This window comes from Microcebus murinus, chromosome 8 (genome assembly GCF_040939455.1).
Source record: "Microcebus murinus isolate Inina chromosome 8, M.murinus_Inina_mat1.0, whole genome shotgun sequence".
Classification (NCBI taxonomy): Eukaryota; Metazoa; Chordata; class Mammalia; order Primates; family Cheirogaleidae; genus Microcebus; species Microcebus murinus.
The window spans coordinates 40,201,393-40,224,135 of NC_134111.1; the positions used below are offsets into that span (position 1 = coordinate 40,201,393).

Consider the following 22,743-nt stretch of genomic DNA (forward strand, 5'->3'; position numbering starts at 1 on the left):
GATTATGTTTGGATAAACTCATTGTAAAATGTAAAACTATGGATTTATCTAGACAAAACCTCACCGTAAGTAGAGGAGTATACTGAATGCATATCACTGTCATACCATCACCAAATAGAAAAACCAAAAGTCGAACCATAATAAGATGGGGAGCATCCGTGTGTGTTACTTTTCTAATGAAAGATGAGTTGAAATTTACCTGGATCCATACCATTAAGACACATTCCAACTGCATTTCATAACCTATGTAATTTATAATTGACCTAATTAATTCCAAGCTAAGAATTATTAACTGGCTTCAACCAAAGCCATTAATTCAACATTTATATGTAAGTGATCTTATAAACGACACTATCTTTTTGTTTCTTCCTCAGCAAAAGGGCAAAACTACTTTCATTATAGGGAGAAATTCTATATTGCAGTTGATTCTGAGAATTTAATATGATTTATAAATAGTATTAAATGAAATATACATTTCCAAATGCTTTGAGAATGTGTATCAGTGCATGTAAGAATTACTTGGCAGAAATTTAGAAAACCTTTCCTGGAGAAGTAGAAAAAGACCATCCTGGCAAAGAGACAAAGAACTCCTTCAGAATTTAGAAGCCCTCCCTCTGCTTTCTATACCCATTGACCTGGTCACAAAAGTTGATAATTGATGACCTTAAACAACCAATTATCTAGAGTACCTGTTCATATAGCAACAACAAAACTTCACATTGTTTTCATGTAGAGGCAAGATCATAACCAAAGATCAAGAAAAAATTACCAGGATGTTTCAGAGGCAGAGATCTTTCTGGAATGCCATTGACAATGACTGTAAGTGCATAATGGCAGGAAGTTTTTCTCTAATGCCATTTGCCTATTAGTTTCCATGTCTTAGAATCAAAATATAAAAGACTAATGGAATTTGTGCAAGGAAAAAAATCAATGTAGCCCTATATATCTTTGAGTGTTTACAGATGAATGAAAGAAGTTACATGAAAAGAACATTGTGATGATAGCTCTTCAGAAAAGCAGCGCATCACTGGGTATATTAGTTGCAAACTAAGTGAGATGGACACAAATGGGTTGTGGCATATTTGGTCTGCTGTTGAAAACAACAGCAGCAATAGCAGCAGAGTGTCTGTTCACAATGCCAGGCAGAATTCTCTCCATGCTCTGAGCACAATGCCAGGCACATGGTAGGTACTCTGTAACTGTTGGTTGAATTTGAATAATTGTATTTACTTTTATTGTACCTTTTGATAAGGAAAGTCACTAATTATAGAGTCACATCTTTCACGATTCTATTTTGAGAAACAGAAACAGTTGAAGGAAGTTTGCATTGGTGAGGTTTTCCGAATCCAGTTGAAGAAACCATTGCATTTTCTAAATAGAATTTCTTTAGCAGGGACTGTATCTGATTCAAAGAGAGGTACTATTGTCAGACCTTCCTAGCTACAATGCACAGATCAAGTCAATTCTTTTTGAGCTTATTTCTGTTCCTCAAGCATGGCACAAAATAAAGTGAAAGACCATCAAGGAAAGCTCTGCTGCTAAACACAGGCCAGTGACTTATACCACCTTAGATCACTTTGATTCAAGATTTAAAGGGGGATATTTTACTATTACATTTTATTAGACTACACTTAAGACTTTTTTGAAAGGTAATTTTAAATGCTTTAAGCATATATTTCATTAAAATATTCCTATTACAAATGCAGCATGGGGATTCTGCCAAATAGCATCTTCCTACGATGTGGGGATGGCCTCTGGGTGGCTTCCTGTCACCTTCAGATATGTCCTGTCAGTATCACGTGAGGACTGACGTGGGTTTGGAAACACACACACTAACTCAGGAAATAAACCTCTGAACGAAAGAGGACAGAAATGTGTCTCAATCGGCACAGACTCTACATTTTTCACTCTCTAGGGGGAAAATGGCAGGTTTTCTCACAAGAACCTATTGGTAGCGACAGCAGGGACAGAGAAATGAAAGGCAGGTACACTTCTAAGAGTATCAAATGGTTTTCAAAAAGCTTGGAATTCTTTGAGGCTTGTTTCTCTCAGGTCTTTTTTCCCTGAAAATTAGTCTTTTTATATGTTTCTGACACTGTGGTTTGAAAACATAACTTGCTTATTTTTATAAAAAGATAATGGCTTTCTGTTTTGAAGAGCTGTCTGCTTACATAGTGTGAAAAACCAAGGCATTAGAGCTTAAATTCAGCAGTATTTCAATTGTAACACAAATTTATGTCATTTAAAGTATATATTAGCATTTATAATTCTTATCTGAATAGATTATACTTAAATATATATGTATATATCTCAGAATGATTTTATAATAGTAACATAATATATTCTTAAACTATAGTGATTTTTATATCTACAAAAGATATTAAAACATAAATATTTCTATTTTAAACTTTTCTTACGTTTTTCAAGATACTCCAAGCCAGATTCCATCTTTATCCTTTCAATAGATTTCTTCAAATATATACTCACTCATATTTTCTTTTCTTTCTTTTTATTTGAGAGACAGGGTCTTGCTCTGTCAACCAGGTTGGAGTACAGTGGCATGATCATGGTTCACTTTGAACTCCTGGGCTCTAGCAATCCTCCTGCCTCAGCCTTCTGAGTAGCTGGGACTACAGGCATGCACTGCCACACCCACCTCATTTATTTTTATTATTTTGTAGAGACAGGTGTCTCAATATTTTGCCCAGGCTGGTCTGAAACTCCTGGGCTCAAACAATCCTCCTGCCTTGGCCTCCCAAAGTGCTGAGATTACAGCTATGAGGCAACATGCCTAGCCTACTCACTTATCTTTATTATGCCCAATACCTAACCTAGTATCTTTCACATAATAGGTGTTTAATAAATATTTGTGGAATGAATGAAGGCCCTGAAAGTCCATTCAGTATTTTTGTGCTCCTTGTCCTTGGCAGCATGTTCCTTTAGGAGTCTACCTTTTTGTTTTTCCAAAGTAAGAGGCATTTAAGAGTTCGGTCAGATCTAGCGGCCTGATCCAAAAAAGTCTGGAAGAGAATGGAGTTCAGATTACAGGCAGTTTTGTGGAGTCTGGGTGATAGCCAGAGACAAGGCATTTCCATCTTTTACCCACTTAGGGAAATAATAGAGATGTCAGTTCAGTTGGCGGAGATCTCACCCTAAGTGAATGTTAGAGCCAGAAATCATACAAGAGGAGATTCAGTTACCCTAGGCCTAAAGTTGAGCTGCAAATATTTATTGAACACCTATTATGCCCAGGAAACTGTGGAAGGTGCAAAGGATGCAAAGCCCCTCGCTGATACTTGAACAGCTACAGTGAAAGATGGATTTAAACATAGCCTACCTCCGCAGAGCAGCCCTTTGTGCCTTACGCAGGAGAAATTGTCACACTGGCAGTAAGGTCCGTAGATGTTTCCATAGGGAGACAAGTGGCAGATGCACTGCCCACAGTAGCAGTCACCCCTTCCGCTGCAGGAGGGGTGATCGGGGGTCTCCTTGCAGGAATCTGTGCTCAGCATGTCCTCGCCACACTCACAGCGAGGCCCCATGTGGCCCGGGTTACAGGCACACACCCCACATTGGAAGGAGCCGTTCCCATCGCTGCATTTGGAGCTATTCACTTCCACTTCTTTCTGACAGTTGCAGTTGCATTCTGGACTGACAAGTATTTCCAGGGCGTCCCCCAGCCCCACAGGCTTTACGACAATGCGCCTGCTTCTCTCGCACTTTGGCATATTCACAGTCACGTTGAATGAAGCCTGGAAGAGAAAATACTAATTATCTGCTCTCTTCATCCACCAAAATGCACGAGGTGAAAGAAGGCTGCACAGAAATCAGCTTTGCCAAAGGCATTTACTGGGAAATCTTTGAAAATCACTTTTGAAATTCTTAAAAGAAATCTGGCTTCAGTGAGCTAAAGTAACTTCCGACCCATCAGAGTACCTTTCAGACAACCTATTGGCCATCTACTTACTGTGTCTCCCACCTTCATGTGAGAGCATTTCTTTTGGTGTGGGAAGAGGGTACCGTTGTTACAGATTGCTGTGAATGACAAGTTCAGTCCTTCTGTGTCTCCTAACACTTCCAGTTCCACTTCAGACCGCAGTTCCTTAAGACAAAGAGTTAAAGAAAATCACAACCAAAAAAATACAACCAGAAAAAGAGAGTGAATCACATTCATTCAACTACAAATGAATAAAATCAAATTGGATGTAAAAGAAGTTCACCATATCATCAATCAAGCAAACAAGCAATATATATATTTTATCAAATATAAAATGCCAACAAGTATAAGATACACCATTATCTTATGACAATTAAACTCTGATAAAATACCTCAAGATGGTTCTACACAACATATGCATCAGTGCTATCCAACTATCATTGCTTCAGAAATTATTTTATCCATTCTGAGGGATTTGGCAAGTTCTCCTGCCCCAAGTTGCATTGCTTGGCATATAAAAGGAAATTGTTTTGCTTGTATCTCAGTAACAAAATATAACAACAGCTTCCTTTCCTTGTAAGAATCATCATTTCTTAGCTCCCATAAACCAACTGGTTGTTGCTTTGCAAAGAATTCAGAATTGCAATCATTCCTCCAACAATGAATATTTGCTTCACTGATATCAAATTTACACCCCGCTGCTGCTCTCTTTGGTACATTTCTGCATACATAATAACTTTTCATCTCAATATCGAATCATAGTGCAAACTTTTTGGAGTTATTTTAAAATGGCAATTAAAATACAGCAGCAACAATACATTTGATGAATGGAAGAAACCACAATCATGATTGTCAATGAAAACTGCATCATGACTGCTGCCCGGCAGATAGTGATTATAATTCACCATTAATTATAAGAAGGATAAAACTTTTAGAGATGTTAAAATGTGGAGGGAAAATGTGCCTTAAAATTAATATTGGAGTTTATCGAATACCTTTTGTATATTTGGGGGGGAATAACATAAGACCAGATTTCTGCCCTCAAGAAGCTTATCATCCTATTTTCTCTATTTCTTGTTCACTTACAAAATAAAAGTATGTATTTTGGGGTGAGGAAATCAAATTTTAAGAAATTAACAAAACTATAAAAAATCAACAAAAAGAAATTTTGAAATATTATGAATTAAGTTATACTTCATTCAATCCATCCAAAAGGTTTTGAGTCCATATATTCATTTCATTGCTGACATTTTAAAAGCATATTTGGCTTCAAATTTTCCTTAAGTATAATTTTGCTAACTGCATAGCAAAATGACCCCCTCTTTCTCCAAATTCTGTTTATACTGAAATTGCGATGAATTAAAACAGGAGTGGTGTTGGAGACAGTGGCACAGTGAGTCAGGAGCTGAGTGAGAACCCAGGGATGTGAGCCGGGGTCTGCAGCGACAGCACTGACGAGGCCCGGCGATGATGTCATCTGACCTACATAGAGGAAATCTCAGCATCGATGTAATATCATATTGCAAATTTGACCAGGGATATTTTAATGTAAATTTCCCAAGGAAAGGACATAAATGTTTGTTTGTATTTTTTCATCATTTCATTCATTCGTTTTTTTGAGCATCTGCTATGAGTCAGACAAAACAAAACAAAACCAGTCAATCGTCTCCTGGAATTTAAATGCCAGTAGAGGAGCTTACCCTTGGCATCACTGATATTTCAGTAGCTTTTATGATGTGATTAGGGAAGGAAGGAAATTAGTGAATGAGGAGCAGATGAATACACATCCACTATTTAAGGTTTTCTAAATGCCAATATGGCACTGTGCAATAACTGAGCTGAAGTGTGTGGCCACAAATTATAAACACAAGTCATCTGCCTCTGCCCTACTAGAAGCCAGTCAGAAGAATTTTATGTTTTCTCTCAGTATATTTTCTTTCATATTTCTCTTTTTATGGACCTGAAAGAAATTCAGTCTACGAGTCCTCATATTTTAAAGTCTTTTTAGAATATATTTTAAAATAACAGAGTAGAAAAATAATTTGTGAACTAGTGCCACTATCTATTGCATATTTCACCCTGTGAATCATAAAGTTCCAATTATGACTCCAGCACAAGATTGTTTCATTTAAGAATAGTAAATGCTACTTAATATTTTTGATTTAATTCAAATGTTTAGTTTTAGATTTCAACTATCCTGTAAGTTATGTGATATATTTATTGGGTACCATAAAGAGAGACAAACCTATGACAGGGCAGGCAGGGGCATGGATTGTGCGGGTTAGACTGGAGGGGGAAATATTTTTGACAATTCACTGTTTTCTAATCTGCTTAATTTCTTTGAAGATGTTAGCGGCCACCACCATGGAGGGTATTGGGTTCAAGAAAATGGAGTATGTTCTCATTCAGTGAAGGATTACAGTGTGATTTTATTTGATTCTACACATTAAAACTTTAATTACTGCATGAGACGGAGGAAGGTTTTTATAGTGTTTTGTTGACAAGCTTTCCTGTCTGGAAGCATTTCAAGCCTGAGCTAATGTGGTGATTAATTTTTGATGTGAGCTATGAAAATTGAAATTTCTGAGGATATCAGTGAAAAGAAGTCTCATCATCCTATAATTTTAATGGACATGTCTATATTTTATTCTCTGAGGAAATGAAGTATTTGAGAAAGAATATCTTGCTTTTCCTCCTTCAGGTGAGTTTTAAAACTGGAAGAATGATATCAAAATCATCAGGAAGTTTTTTTTTCCCCAAAAAATATGTAGCTCTCCTTTCCCCTATAGCTGTCCGAAGATATATGTGAGAGGAACATGGCCGTGTCTATTTTTAAAAGGCTTCACTGATGATTCTGATATGTCATTTAGTTAAGGAACACTGTTTACTATATGGCAAATGCTGGCACATGTGGATCATTTATTTGTAACTTTAAAACATCAGAAATTGGGAGAATTGTATTCATCTGTTGTTATGTAACTGCTGATTAGAGAAAATACTAGAGCTTTATAAAAATGCACTTTTTTCATTCCTGTCTTAATTTAGGGCTTCATCTTCCTCTTTGTGTGTATGTCTGGTTTTTATTTTTCTTTTAAAGTAAAGGCAATAAAGAGGGGTGATACTTAGCAGCCAAAGTAAAAAAGAGTTGACAACTGGCCACCCATCGTTGACTAACTGAGTTATGAAATGGGGACAAAGAAAGAGAACATAGCAATCCTGTAGGTATGTATCTTATTTTAAGGAAGGAATTCTGTCCTTAGGTGCTAATTCACAAAATCAGCACGAAGAATTATTCATATATACATACTCATAAAACCGGTGGAAAAATTTCCCTGGTTCCCAAAAGTAGAGAACCTAAAAAGTGGTATTCCAGGCATGCTTTTGGTGTTTTGGTACATAGCCAACACTGGTATTTTTGCTTGAGTTATAATCTAGTCTCATTAAGCCTGTGGAGTTAGCTCTCCACATAACTCTGTTACTCACTGGCAATTTAAACTTAATTTTTTTCAGATAGAGAACAGCTTAATTGTATGACTCATGAAGCCTTTTCAGTCGAATTAAAATTTCTCTGGTGTCCACATTGCTGTTGGTTATTATTATAAAAACAACCTCAACTTTATGATCAGGTTTATGATTTTTCTACCTTCTGTACCAGCTTTCAGGAAGAAGATCTACAAATGAAGTGAACAAAATTTGTATTTTGGCTGCATTAATGCAGAGATTTTTTCTTTGGATAAGCACCCTCTCTACCAACAAATGAGAGTGGATTTAACTGCCTAAAACACATTTTAGTTTTTGAATATCAAAGAAATGCAAAACAAGAAGGCAGCTGTAAAGTATCCTACTTCATAAGCCGAGATGATCAGCTGCAGAATGTTCCCAGAGTCCTTCTGAAGTAGCCCTACTGTCGCTCCAGGAATAAGTTTTGCATAATTCTGTAAACAGAAAAAGAGTAAGTTAATCTTTGCTCACTGTAATTGAGAAACATTAGGTGTGGGGTTCAGCCTGCTGGCTGTGATGGCCTCCATTTAACTGGCTGGAAAAAAACAAGCTCCTGAAACTATCTGGTGCTGCTTCCTTCGCACGAGCTGGAAATGGACCGGCCAGACTAGCCACTGGGGAAATCTAGGGCTGTGGTTGCTGTTGATTAGGGCTGTGGTTGCTGTAGTCTAGGGCTGTGATTTATATCATGACCCAATGGGAGTCAAGTCTCAAATGATAGTGAACATTTATATAACATCTTCCATTTGTGAAGCAACCTTTGTCTAAAAAATCCTGAGCCTCCACCCAGGAACTTTCTTCTCTTTTGTTAACGTTGCAGAAACCAAGGTTTGGCGCATGCAGACAGTGAGAGAGTCAGGTTGCTCCTTGGAGGTGCTAAGGAGCAATCACTTGGTGGAGAAAGGGTGAATTAGTGGAAGCCTGCAGTTATCTCTCCCTTTCCTACCAGTAATGAGCACTTTTAGGGTGTCAGCACTGCACTGGGGCTGGCTGGAGCTGCTCCCTACTGCCTCTCACGACAGAGTGAGTCAGAACCCGGTTCTGAAGGCATTCTCCACCCACACTGCTTCTCTTGAGATGCTGTCACCACCGGAGAACTCGCAATATTAATAGTGTACCGTCGCTCCAGGTATCGAGCATGGGCAGGGCATGAGGCACTACGCAGAAGAGAATCTTCCAGACAGCCGAACATGACCCCTCCTTTGAGTTTTATGTTTTAAAACTGTTATTTGCAAATGAAAAGTTTTACATCCCTGTCTTCTTTTAAAAAAAAAAAAAAAGACTCTCTCAAATACTTTGGCTTTTTCTTGAAGGAGCAGAGTTATACTTACCCATATAAACTATGTTGTTCTATAATTACCAAAGGCTTTTGAAATCTACGTAGAGGTCACACCCATACCAAGTGGGCCCTGACTGTGATGCTGTTGTTTCTTGTATTTGTTGTTAGATAATGTCTACCTTCTCTTGATTAAGCCCTAGGGGATTACTCGCCTATTAATTTACTCATTTATTTATCTACTGTTGCATTCAACATCTATTAAGTAGGTTTAATATGCCATTCTATAACAAGGAGACACAACCACTCCGTCAGCTGTGGTCTTCTGTGTGTTGTGGAGTCAGATGACTGAGTTTATTAAAACTGGATGTAGAAAAGAGTAAATAAGCTTTGAGTGAAGGATTTAGGGCACATCCTAGTTCAAACATAACAATATCCTATCTTATTCTAAAGAAGATTTAAGTGGCTTAGAAAATGAACAGAACTAAACTAGGATGAATAATTATCATTCATTAAAATAGTGATGCTGAGTAAATAAATCAGGACAAGGGGAACGGAGGAGAGGAAGAACTGAAGGCAACGTGCCATTAGGACACAGAACGCATGCAGGACGTCCTTTCTAGACTCTTGCTGGATGTGAGCTGTAGAAAGCTTCCTGAACACGAGCTTTCCACACGTCCTGTAGGGAAAAATGGGCTTTGGTTTTGATTTGTGGGTTTGTCATGTTGCACTTATTTCAGTGTTCGTGACTGTGTTGAAATCGGAAGTCACTGGAAATCCCAACTCTGCAATGTGTCAGATGATGCTCTGCTTTGACGGTTTCCCATGGTGGGGGCTGCAGGCAGCAGTCTGGGTAGCTTTCCTCACCCTACCGCGTGCTCCCCATCACCCCCTGGTGGGCCCCCTTCTGACTCAGGGAGATCTTGTAAAATATGGGGAAGGCACCAGTTCATGGACTTTACTTCTTCAAATAAACACATGTCACAAAGGGCTGTGAAGCATGAGACGTGTGGTTAACGGCGAACACCTAAACTTGAATTCCAGGAACTTGAATTTCCACTTAGGTGGAGCTGGCATGTGTGTAAATTTGACTGATCTCAGAAGAGAAGGCAGAGGAAACCCTTAGAGCTTGACAAAGAAAGTTTTAGATCCTTTGGAAAAAGAATTTCAAGGCTCCTAGCTTCGTATGAAACCCGCCTGTCATTGACAGCCATCCTGGTATCCCCCAGGCTGAGGTGTCATGGGTATGTTCTGCAAGCACTAGTTCAAGTGGCCTCCAAATTTGCAGTTAATTCTTGGCTATCAATGCCAACCCCATCCACTTCCTAAAGCATAATCATGATCCTGCATGTGGTATGACATTTGGCATTTGGCTATTAGGACAAGTGGTGAACATTAATCGCATTTGCTGATTGCCACTAGAGCGAGGGTATAAAGGAGTTGGCAGCCAGTAGCAATAACCAGTGATAACAGTGGCAATTGTGCAGAGGAAAACTATTAATTAATTTCTGGATGCTGAGTCCCCCCCCCAAAAGCATTTCAAATAATTAACTAAAAACATGGACAATTTGGCTTTCTGTTCTAACACTGTAAAAAAATTATACTCGAAATCTTGTAGCATTATGATTACTGTAAATACCATGTATCAGATGCCTTCCTTTCATTAAAGTCTTCAAGTGCTATCATAAATCATTGTGCTTAAACATGTCTAATGTTAGGAAAAGGATGATTTTGCATGCCTGGATGTGATGAGTTGTAGCATTTGTGATTCTAAAAGAGGAGGTTTGGGTATTAGGAATGGTGAACACTGTAAACATGATGTTGCATGAGCTAATTAGAAACGCACACTCCTGTGCTTGGGCTTGAATTCTTTGTTATCTATCTGCAGATTATCCTAATTATGGATTTTCTCCCCTCCTCTTTGCCATGCCACCCAGGAGTTCCTGAGGTTGCTTTTCTTACTCGTTCTTTCTGATTACCTTAGTTTTCTTAACTTCCTTCTTCGAGCCCTATTTCTGTTCACTCTGTCCTCATCTCTAAAAAAATATATGTCTCATTTATCCAACCATCTGCATTCGCTCTCTGGAAATCTCCTCCTTGTCCAGGATGGAGAATGTGAAAGGCAGGGGGGTCATTTGGAGGGCAGGCACCAAAGGATCCAGAGGAAGGCACCCGAGTTCACATCTGCACACTCTGGGCTCCTCTCAGATAGTGGCTCCAAGCTCAGTGCCTCTCAGCGTCTGGTTGCCAGAACCAGCTGTCAGGTGTGCATTCCTGCTTGGCTAAGAGCAGAGGAACACACAGTTGCACACCTGCTGCCCTGGTTACCTGTAAACAGGCTGTTGGTTGGCTTTCTTTTGAAAGAGACTTGGGCTGAGGACCCTGGCAGATCCTTTTTTGCTTTGGCAGTACCTTGGCATTCTTACCCATAGAAGGGGCAACGCCTGACAATGACCTTCATTCCTGCTTTGTCTGCACCGCCTATGTGTTTAAATCCTCAGAGCCTAGATGGCTTCTGGGTCAGCATTTAGTATTAACTTTATTCTTGCTGGGTATCCTGATTTGGTTTCTGTCTTGGTTGGTGACCCTACTGGACCTTTATGTCCTACTTTTGTGACATTTCTGCTATAGTCTCAAAGACTCCTCACAACCTCAGAGCTCATTAGCCATCATTTTACAGAGACCACACTACTCTTGCCCCTCATTAGAGGGTGGGAAATCGAATGTCAACTTGCCACATATCAGCTAGCAGCATTTTTTATTTGCTTTTATTATTTTTATTTTTATTTTTATTTTTTTTTTTTGCGACAGAGTCTCACTTTGTTGTCCAGGCTAGAGTGAGTGCCGTGGCGTCAGCCTAACTCACAGCAACCTCAAACTCCTGGGCTTGAGTGATCCTTCTGCCTCAGCCTCCCGAGTAGCTGGGACTACAGGCATGTGCCACCATGCCCGGCTAATTTTTTATATATATATCAGTTGGCCAATTAATTTCTTTCTATTTATAGTAGAGACGGGGTCTCGCTCTTGCTCAGGCTGGTTTTGAACTCCTGACCTTGAGCAATCCGCCCGCCTCGGCCTCCCAAGAGCTAGGATTACAGGCGTGAGCCACAGCGCCCGGCCAGCTTTTATTATTTTTAAATGACACATAATAATTGTGCATATTTATGGGGTACGGTGTACTATTTCAATACATGTACACAAGTGTAATGATCAAATTAATTAGCATATCTTTCACAATTTAATAAAGAATTTGTAAAAACAAATACTTAGAGCAATCAGCTGCTTCTCTTTAGGCTCTGTGCTTGCTTAACTCTTTCTGTATTACTAATATCCCTTTATTTTATGCTCAGCATTGTTTAATGCTCAGCACTGTTTTTTTCAATATTATATTATTAACTAACATCAGTGTTTCTGGTCTTAAAATATACATACTAAATGTAGTTTACTAAAATACATTTACTAAAATGTTGGCTTGTATAGACAGAAAACTTATGATGATATACAATCTACTCACCAATTTTTCCTCTAATCTTTTGAAGTATTTTTTTGTCATTATCTTGTATCTCTTCAATCTGTGGCTTCTTTTTGTCCTCTCTTTCTCTCACCTGTCCCTCTCTCTCTTTCTCTTTCCCAGTAACTTTAACAGCAGCATAACACACATATACAGTGTACAAGTAATAAATATGTAGTTCAAGGAATATTTAAAAAGTAAGCGAGCAAGTGCAACCACTATGAAGATCAAGAAATAGAACATAACCAAGCCCTCTGGAATCCTCCGAGCACTGCCTTTCAGTCATTTCTCCTCCCCCCAGAAGCATAACCACCACTTTGACTTTTAGCACTGTAGAAGGCAGGGGAGATATCTCCATGTCCTTAGGGTTAACAAAAATGTCTTAGGTAGGACACAAAAGCATTACCCATAAAGACAAAGATTGATAATTAGGACCTAAAATTAAGAATTTACTCTATAGATTGAATGCAATTCCAATCGAAACACCAGCAAGTTCTGAAAGCTGATTCTAAAGTTTAAATGGAAGGAGAAAAACAAAGTCGGAGGACTGATACTACCTGACTTCAAGACTTCCTATAAAGCTACAGTAATCCAAACAGTGTGATACTGACAAAAGAATAGACAAATAGATAAGTGGGACAGAATAAAGAGCCAAGAAACAGACCCACATAAATGGCATTCTGGAAAAGGCAACTGCTCATTGACAAAGAAGCAAAGGCAACAATGAAGCAAAGACAGGCTTTTCAACTAATGCTGCTGGAACAACTGCACATCCACATGCAAAATAAAATTAATCTGGAATTTATACTCTTCACAAAAAAAATTAGCTCAAAATGGATCACAGACCTGAATGTAAAACACAAAATCACACATGTCCTAGAAGATAACGTAGGAAAAAAATCTAGATGACCTTGAGTTGGGTGATGACATTTTAGATGCAGCACCAAAGGCATGATCGATGAAAGAAAGAATTGATAAGCTGGACTTAGAATTTAAAACCTCTACTCTATAAAAGACAATATCAAGAGCATGAGAAAACAAGCCACAGACTGGAAGAAAATATTTGCAGAAGACATATCTACTAAAGAACTGTTATGTGAAATATACAAAGAACTCTTAAAATTCAACAACAAGAAAACAAACAACGTGATTAAAAAATGAGCCAAAGACCTTAAGAGACATGTCACTAAACAGGAAATAACAGATGGCAAATAAGTGCATGAAAAGATGCTCCACATTACATGTCATCAGGGAAATGAAAATTAAGCGAGATACCACTACACACCTATTAGAACGGCCCAAATCCAGCATGCCTACAACACCAAATGCTGGTCAGGTTGGAGAGCAACAGGAACTCTCATTCATTGCTGGCAGGAATGCAAAATGGTATAGCCACTGTGGAAGGCAGTTTGGCAGTTTCTTACAAAACTAAACATACACTTACCATATGTGTCAGCAATCAAACTCTTTGGAATTTACCCCAAAGAATTGAAAACTATGTCTACACAAAAATCTGCAGACAGATGCTTATACCAGCTTTATTCCTAATTGCCAAAACCTGGCAGCAACCGAGATGTGGTACATTCAGACAATGGAATATTACTCATCACTAAAAAGAAACGAGTTGTCAAGCCATGAAAAGGTGTGGAGGAACCTTAAATGCATATTACTGAGTGAAAGAAACCCATCTGAAAAGGCTACATAGGGTATTATTACAACTATATGGCATTCTGGAAAAAGGGCAAAACTGTAGAACCTGTAAAAAGATCAGTGGTTGCCAGAGTTTGAGGGGAATAAGGGAGGGATGAGTAGGCAGTAGCTTTAGGGCAGTGAAACTATTAATCCTCTGTATGCTACTGCGATGGAGCATACATATCATTTTACATTTGTGAAGACTCATAAAATGTACATCACCGAGAGTGAAACCTAATGTAAACTATGGACTTTGGGTGATAATGATGTATCATACAGGTTCATCAGTTGTAACAAATCAGCACTCTGGTGGCAAATGATGGCATGGCAGAGGCTGTGCACGTGTGGAGACAGTGGGTCTATGGGGAAATCTCTGTACCTTCTACTCAGTTTTGCTGTGAACCTACAACTACTCTCCAAAACAATAAAGTCTAATTTTAAAAATTAAGAATTGCTTTCTCAAAAGTTGCCTCTAAGAGAAGGAGAAGGAGCCACCTACTGAATAGGAGGAAAATATCTGTGGTACATGCATCTGACCAAAGACTGGGCTCCAGAATAGCTAAACGATTCCTGAATATCAGTGAGAAAAAGATCCTTAATAAAAATGGATATGCATGTGGCAAATAAGTATGTGAAGTGTTCAGCATCATTAATCATTTAGAGAAATATAAATTAAAAGCACAACAAGATGCATGTGTGCACTCACTAGAGTGGCTAAAATCTTAAAATCTGACAATGCTCTCCTACACTTTGTAGTAGGAGTGTAACTATTTTGTAAAGCGAGTTGGCAGTATCTATAAAGCTGAACAGAAGTACACACTATGACCTGACAATTCCACTCCTAGGTCTATACAGCCAACAGAAATTGGCCCACAGAATGTATGGCTATTCTGAGACAAATGCATAGAGAAGCATTCACTACTGCTATCAAGAGGATGTTTCTGGGTAATCAAGATGCCAGTTAAATTGCAGAAAGTACAGGTAACTCTGAAAAGGGCTCAGATCTGTTGAGTATTTGGCCACAAGGAGTCATCAACTCCTACCTGGATTCCTTCCACCTGAAGATGGAGCCAAGGGCAGTGTACAGCTGGCAGTGGTATTCACAAGAATTTCACCCTCTTCCTTCTATATCTCTCTCCTTCCTCAAGAGCTGGTCCCAGGACTAAGCCATCATGAGCTCCAGTTACCCATTCAGGGGGCCTCCAGCAGGACGGAGAGGTGCTCACCAGCCCCGTGACATACCCAAGCACCTCCTGCATCCTCAGAAACCCAAGGCTCCTGGAGCATCTGTCGTGGAAACTTTGGGACAGCCTTGGGGAAGTGGCAGGAATGCATGGGAAGGGGAACACGTTGTTCTTCATCTCCCTGGGGCCACTTGACTCAGGGAGCCCACAGTGCTAAGGGGCGCCATAACCCACCTCCTACCATCACCAGGAAAAGAATAACTAGAGCTAACATTTATACCTGGCAGTGTTGTCCCTGTCATCGTTCACAGAAGCTCTATTCTTTAGGTACATTATTATTCCTGTTTTACTGCCAAAATACTGAGAATCCAGAATATTTAGTTAACTTGCCCAAGGTCATCCAGACAGGAAGTAGTAGAGTTGGACCCCCTACCCACGTCCTCTGCCCTGAGCCAGATCTCTTAACCAGACCCCTTCTGTCAGGTGCCTGGTAATGGCCATCCTGTTCTTGTGATGTCCTTGTTGAGCCCAAGAGAGGTTACTGAGTAAGCCTAAGACTGGATAGTTAATTTCCTTGTCTTGCCAAGGTACCACAAACTGGGTGGCTCACAACTGTAAGAGAGTAGTCACCCTTCCTCCCATAGATATGGAAGGGTAAAATTGACAGTGGGGGATATGTAGCAGAGGGAATGGCCTGAGAAAGTGGGTAAAAATGTTTTCTGTTTCTCTAAAACCCTCTCAGCCTCTTTGAGAAATCTGCATCCGTTCCTCAGGCCAGTGGTTGGGAGTGGCAGGAGAATGTCCTTTGTTCTTTGTGCTATAGGAGATGGCTCAGTGGATGGGGGGGGGGCGGGTCAAGAGACTGTCCTTGATGTAGATGAGATGGAACAGCAATTGCCTGAAGCTGAAAAGCTCCCTTTAAAAGCTCTGTATTTCTGCTTATGATTAGGACAATGGTACTTTAAGACAGGAGTCTGCCATTCTCCTCATTTGCTGGCAAATTAATAAATCTCTTTTTTTCCTCAACCACTTGTCCTCATTCTTCTGTTATGGGCTGGGGGACAGCTGTCAAGCTTTCCAGTAACACAACAACAGAAATTTATTATCTCACAGTTCTGGAGGCTAGAAGGCCAAGATCAGAGTTTCCACAGGGCCACACTCCTTCTCAAACCTATAGGATCTGTCCTTGCCTCTTGGCCAGGCCCAGTGGCTGTAATCCTAGCACTCTGGGAGGCCAAGGCTGGAGGGTCGCTCAAGGTCAGGAGTTTGAAACCAGCCTGAGCGAGAGTGAGACCCCGTCTCTACTAAAATTAGAAAGAAATTAATTGGCCCAACTAAAAATATATAGAAAAAATTAGCCAGGCATGGTGCCGCATGCCTGTAGTCTCAGCTATTTAGGAGGCTGAGGCAGTAGGATTGCTTGAGCCCAGGAGTTTGAGGTTGCTGTGAGCAGGCTGATGCCACGGCATTTGGCACTCTAGCCCAGGCAACAGAGTGAGACTCTATCTCGAAGAAATAAAAAAAATAAAAAATATCCTTGCCTCTCTAACTTCTGGTAATACCAGCAATTCTTGGTGTCCCTTGGCTTGTACATGCATCCTCCAATCCACCCCCATTGTCATAGGGCATTCTCCCTGCGTGTGTCGGTGTCTCTGTGTCTCTTGTCTTCATATAATGAGCCAGTCATACTAGATTAAGGATCTGCCCTGCTCCAGGGTGACCTCATATTAAGTATATCCACAATGACTCTATTTCCAAATAAGGTCACATTCTGTGGTACTGAGAATTAAGTCTCTAACATGTCTTTTTGGGGGACACAATTCAACCCATAACACTGGATTAGGGTTCTTTTTATTTCTTTAACCTTAAACCCCTAGTTTTAACTGGACAGGTGAGTACCTTGCCAAGTCACAGATGTAATAAGTGGTCAAACTATGTCTTGACCCCAAAGCCAGTGTTCACCCTTCTCTACGAGCCCCCCAAGGGAGGAGCAAGTGTGACTGCCAACAGCAAGTGAGGGTGGGGGTCTCATTAAAAGGTAAGATAAAAAGACTATATATATATTAAGATAATAATATATATACACACATATGTGTGTGTATACTATATATGTACACCCACATATACATATGTTTATATATATATGGCGTAGATACATATGTACATGTATATAAACAAACAGGTTTAGAGATAGAACACTTATTATAAGGACTTAGAGATTATAGACCACTTTCCTACCCAAAGCAAAAAGAAAGGAAGAAAAAAGGTCGTGGCTGTAATGACTTTCAAACTCAAAGGCTACATCTTGAAAGAAATGTAGAAAGTAGCAAAAGCATAGAAACCAAAAAAATAAAAAAATAAAAAATTCCTGGGGGACTGTATTGTGCTATTTATCTGGTCAAAGGAAAACAGCTCTTTGCTGGCAAAGCCTCGCTTCTGTGGAGCAATACGCGTCCTCCAGAGCTGGGGCGGGCTGGGTTTGCTGAAATAAGTCCTTCTGAAGGCAGTCAGGAAGCTTTCTTCCCGTGAGGTCTTTCATTCTTATGGGGTTTTATTCCACTGGTTCTCGTGTTCAGTGTTCATTATCGGTAAATGCAGGACTCCTGGTATTATGCAAAAGTTTACCCCCAGGCTCGATTGTGTTACTAGGACACCCAAGATTCCAAAAAGAACATGTAATTGTTTCTGGCACAAGGGTAGCATGAATGTCTGTCTCTGGGTTGCATGAGACCTGCTTTGCCTTCAGGCTTTCAATTGTCAGCATTCCATAGGCGGGCAGGTAGCGAGGGGAGTGTGCTAATTAGATCAAGTGCTTGATCTTGAAGTCTGCACCAGCCATGACTAGGTAGTCGACTTCGGAACTTTTGAGCATTACCTGTCTTTCTCCCCGTCTGCCCCGGAATGTAATTATCTTGTCAGCCAAGATGCTGTAGCACACAGCTGAGCGAGTGCTCGGCAGCAGTAACAGAGTGATAAGGGAAGACAAATGGACCCACAGTGCATGACTGTTCGGAGACAAACAAATGCATAGAGAGGCATTGGAGAATGGAGACTTAGAGAACAAAGAGGCTGCATCGAGTATTTTTGTTCCTGACGATACTTCAGATATTCTCTTAATAAGATTACCCTGCCTTTGGAGAAGGATTGCAGATCTTTGCTGACGAATTCAGGTTCCAAAGCTTTAGAAAGCTCTTTTGAAATGGGAAGCGACGTGGAGTTTCAGTAGCAGCCTATGTGCTTTGCAGACCAAACGGCAGGTAATAAAACTTTGAAGGATGACTCGTAGAAAGGCAATGAACGGGAGGAGAAAATAGCAAGCAGGTGTATGTGCGAGGACTGCAAAAGAGGTATTGTCCCTCGACACTCGAAGTGTGGTGGGTGGACCGGCTGTATCAGCTTTATCTGGGAGCTTGTTAGGAATGCAGAGTCCCAGGCCCCGGCCCGGATCTCCCAAATGACAGTCTGCATTTTACCAAGCTCCCATGGTGATCGGATACACCAGATAGATGCTAAAAACAAAACTGTCAGGCTTATTTAGAGAGGGAAGCCAAAACGTATGTATAGGACTTAATACTTATATGAAGCCTGTAAAATAAAAGCTGCAGGAGTCTGGAGAGTCCAAGGTTGTAAATCTAACCCTGGCCACAGACAGCTGCATCAATGCCAGCATTCCTATCCCCCTGATAAGGAGGAAGCTACCCCCTCCCCTCTCTCTGCAGGTGTTGCTCACCCCCCCCCCAGAAAAACCCTCTACAAAATCCAAGGCTTTCCCCTCCCTCGTGGTGGATGATTTTTTGCCTCCACCCATCTGCACCCAGATGCTCAAAGTAAAACACCTGAGGCTTTGTGTGTCTTTCTCTCAGCTCGGACCTAACAAAAACAAAGCACACAAACAAACAAAAACCACTGGTGTCTGGATCTAAGCCCCATAGATACTAATTCTAATCAGCTGACAGTATAGCCACAGCATTGGGTTTTTTAAAGTAGCTCCCTAGGTGATTTTAATGAGCACCAAAGTTTGAGAACTGCTGGGGTAGAATGATCTGTCCAGGAGGAATTGTAGCAGTTTGGAAAAAAAAAAAGCATTATGTTTTTTTTTTGTTTTTTTTTTTTTGAGACAGAGTCTCACTTTGTTGCCCAGGCTAGAGTGAGTGCCGTGGCGTCAGCCTGGCTCACAGCAACCTCAATCTCCGGGGCTCAGCGATCCTACTGCCTCAGCCTCCCGAGTAGCTGGGACTACAGGCATGTGCCACCATGCCCGGCTAATTTTTTGTATATATTTTTAGTTGGCCAATTAATTTATTTCTATTTTTGGTAGAGACGGGGTCTCGCTCAGGCTGGTTTCGAACTCCTGACCTTGAGCAATCCGCCCGCCTCGGCCTCCCAAAGTGCTAGGATTACAGGCGTGAGCCACCACGCCCGGCTGTTTTTAAACCTATATGTCCATTATTCACACAGGGTTTTCAGCTTCCTATACCTGTGATATCTACACCCAGCAACAAAAGTGGTATTTTTGAATACCTGTTGCCCACGGAATAGCACCAAGCCTACTTCCCATGGCCTTCAAGATTGAAGGGTCTGGCCTCAGCCTATTTCTCCCACATCATCTCCTTCACCCCAGCTCACTCCAGGCCAACTAGCCTTTCTCAGTTCCTCAAACACACTGAGAACCGAGTCTTTTGCTGCCTCAGGGCCTTTGCACGCGCCTTCTCTGCAGCCTTTAGGTTGATTCCTTATTATCATTGCTTGAAAGGAGACTTGCCTTAACATCCTATCCAATGGAGGTCTCTCTCTCTGTCCCCCTTAATTATACTCCATTGTTGTATACTATTTTTCTGCATTTCTTTGCTGACACTATTAAAGGTTGTTCATTAATCATTTCTTGTTTCCTCTCACTAGACTGTAAGCCCATGTTGACAAAAATAGGGTCTTTTTATTCGTCTTGATACTCCTAGGGCCTAAGTCAATGCTTGGCACATGGAAAGAATGAATGAACTAAGGCAGGATCAGCAAAGTATGGGCTACAGGTCATATTTGGCCTGTCACCTGCTTTTGTGAATTCTAGGCTCATTCATATGTGTGCCGTCCATGGCTGCTTTCATGCTATTATGTAATAATGACAGAAACCATTTGGCCCACAAAGTTTAAATTACTATCTGGCCTTTTGCAGATAGGCTGCCAGATAAAATATAGGAAGCCTAGATAAATTTGAATTTCAGAGAAACAATAAATAATTTTTTAGTGTAAGTATGTCCTAGCTAAGATTTGGGACACACTAAAAACTTTTCATTGTTTCTCTGAAATTCAAATTTAGCTGGCCGTCATGTATTTTTATGTGCTGAATCTGGCAACCCAACAGAAAAAGTGTGTCAACCCTTGAATTAATGAATAAAGTGTGTCTAAAACGTTCAAACTCAACAAATGGTTTCTGTTTACTTTCTGAAGATTCAATACTGCTGGGGCAAACAAAATATTAAACTATATTAAATACTAGGCCCTTTGTGGCATATTTTGGGTTTTTCAGATAATTAGTCAAAAAATGAAAATATATAATAGTCCCAAACTCTTCTTACATCCAGAGAGCTGTCAGTTGTTAAAGACAAGTTATTGTCTTCTTGTGCCTTGATGCCATATGTGATTGTTTAAAAGGCAATGTCCCGTGGACGGTGCCTGATTGCGGTTAGACTCCTGCGTGGTGATCCAAGCTGAGATGAGCTCCCTTTGAGCAGAGCTGTAATTTGGGCCAGCCTTATAGACACCACACAGAATGGCCAACTGTGCCTTCAGGGGAAAAGCTTCAGAGGATAGATGGGTAACTGAGTTAAACAGGAGTCCCCTTGTCCTGTGGGGCCCATAGAAAGTGTCGAGAAGGGTAATTACATAGCTTTGAGCGCTTTGTGGCTCAGAGAGGAAGCCTGTTCACAGACATCAGAGTCCTCACCAAGGGGGCACATTCAGGGATAAGAAAATGGGTACTGGAAATAATTTGTTGGTCCTATTAAAGTTATTACACAAAATGTCAACAACTAACCAAGTATTATGTGAGTATGTAAAAATGTAATCTAGGAGATAAAAAATGTAATACCTGTGCAGGTTCTGGGGCTGCTGATGGGAGGGGGCAAGTTCATTTTTATTTTAAAGCAGACACCCTATAAGTATGGCAACTATAGGCTCAGATTTTTGTAGAATGACCTTGCTTTCATATAATGTTGTTCTTTCCAATAAAAGTGATTGATATATAACTAAATGCAATTTACAATTTAATTTGTATATTTTTATAATATATAAAATTATTCAAAAATTTGAACATACTTAAAAATTTGAACATACTTAATACACACAGCATTATACCAATTATGTTAAAATATGTAAATACATGCAAAGAAAAAAAGGGAAAACTTATTCTAAAATGTCAACAGTGGTTAGCCATGTCTGAGTGGTGAGTTTATGAGTGATCTTTATTTTTTTATTTGTGCTTTCTGTATTCCACCCTTTTTTTTCTTTTGCCAAATAACATATTAATTTCATAACCAGAAAAGGAGTAATTTAAAGTTTTGTTTTCACCACACTTCCGTACTGCATCGCTGGTGGGAGAGTAACTGATACAACTTTGGAAAGCAACTTGGATAAACCTGGAAAATTGAAGATAACATTCCTCTCTGACCCAGGGACTTCACTTCCCGATATGGATCGTCAATAGAGGGTATGTGTGCAAGGATGCGCATGGCTGCAACATTCATAATGCCGCACAATTGGAGGTGACCTGACCATTGACACCCTCCATTGCAAAATGAGCACATTGCCTGTATCAACTAAGAACGGAAGGTGGAATGGAGTTAACTAGATGGATAAGCTACAGAGATGTAACATTGAACACAACAATGTGAATGCCCTCAATGCCACAGAACTGTACACTTAAAAATGGCTAAAATGGTGAAATTGATATTATATCTACTTCACCATAATAAGAAAACATAATTTAAAAAAATAACATCAAGTCAAAAAGCAAGTTGTAAAAATAATATATACAGCATGAAATTAAGCTTTTAAGTGAATACTACATAATTATTTGTGGAGGTACACATATTTTTGAATAGCACAAAATACAAACGTGAGAACGATGCGTGCTAAGTTCAGGACACCAGTGACTTCCACGGAAGGAAAGAGGTGGGGCTATACCAGAGCTGGCAATTACACAGCAGCCACCTGCATCTGGGACATTTTATTTCTTAAAAAAATCTGAAGCAAATATGGTGGCAAAATATTAAGATATAAAAAAACTGGACAGTCGGCAGGTGGGTGTTGATTATATTACTCTGCTTTTCTGTATGCTTGGATTATAGCATCATAATAAATCCATATCCTTTGTCAGACCATGTGCCCTCCTTTCCCCCCTTCTATTAGAGCCACAGACAGTGATTCGCAGGGACAGCAGCTGTTTTACACGGGTTGGCCAATGCACACTGCTCCCTACTGTGTGGCCTCTTCTTACCATTCAGAGCTTAATCAACCCCCAGGGCGGAATCCAAGTGTCTCTCTTGTTTCACGTCCACACATATCTTTAAATTGTTCTATTCATCCGAATTTACAGCTACAGAGCAATCGTCAAGACCCCTAGATCAAATGTTTCCTGACCTTGAAG

At 40.1% G+C, this 22,743-nt stretch overlaps 1 protein-coding gene across 3 annotated transcripts in view; it reads right to left on the bottom strand.

Annotated features, from left to right (window-relative positions):
• ITGB6 (integrin subunit beta 6) overlaps positions 1-22,743 on the bottom strand; it is a 128,530-nt gene that overhangs the window by 27,999 nt on the left and 77,788 nt on the right. For all 3 annotated transcript variants that reach the window (XM_012745274.3, XM_012745273.3, XM_012745272.3), the window contains exons 11-13: positions 7,783-7,872; positions 3,968-4,102; positions 3,338-3,752 (exon numbers count right to left, since the gene is read on the bottom strand). In XM_012745274.3, the coding sequence (XP_012600728.2) occupies positions 3,338-3,752; positions 3,968-4,102; positions 7,783-7,872 (640 nt within the window). The remainder of the gene's footprint in view (positions 1-3,337; positions 3,753-3,967; positions 4,103-7,782; positions 7,873-22,743) is intronic.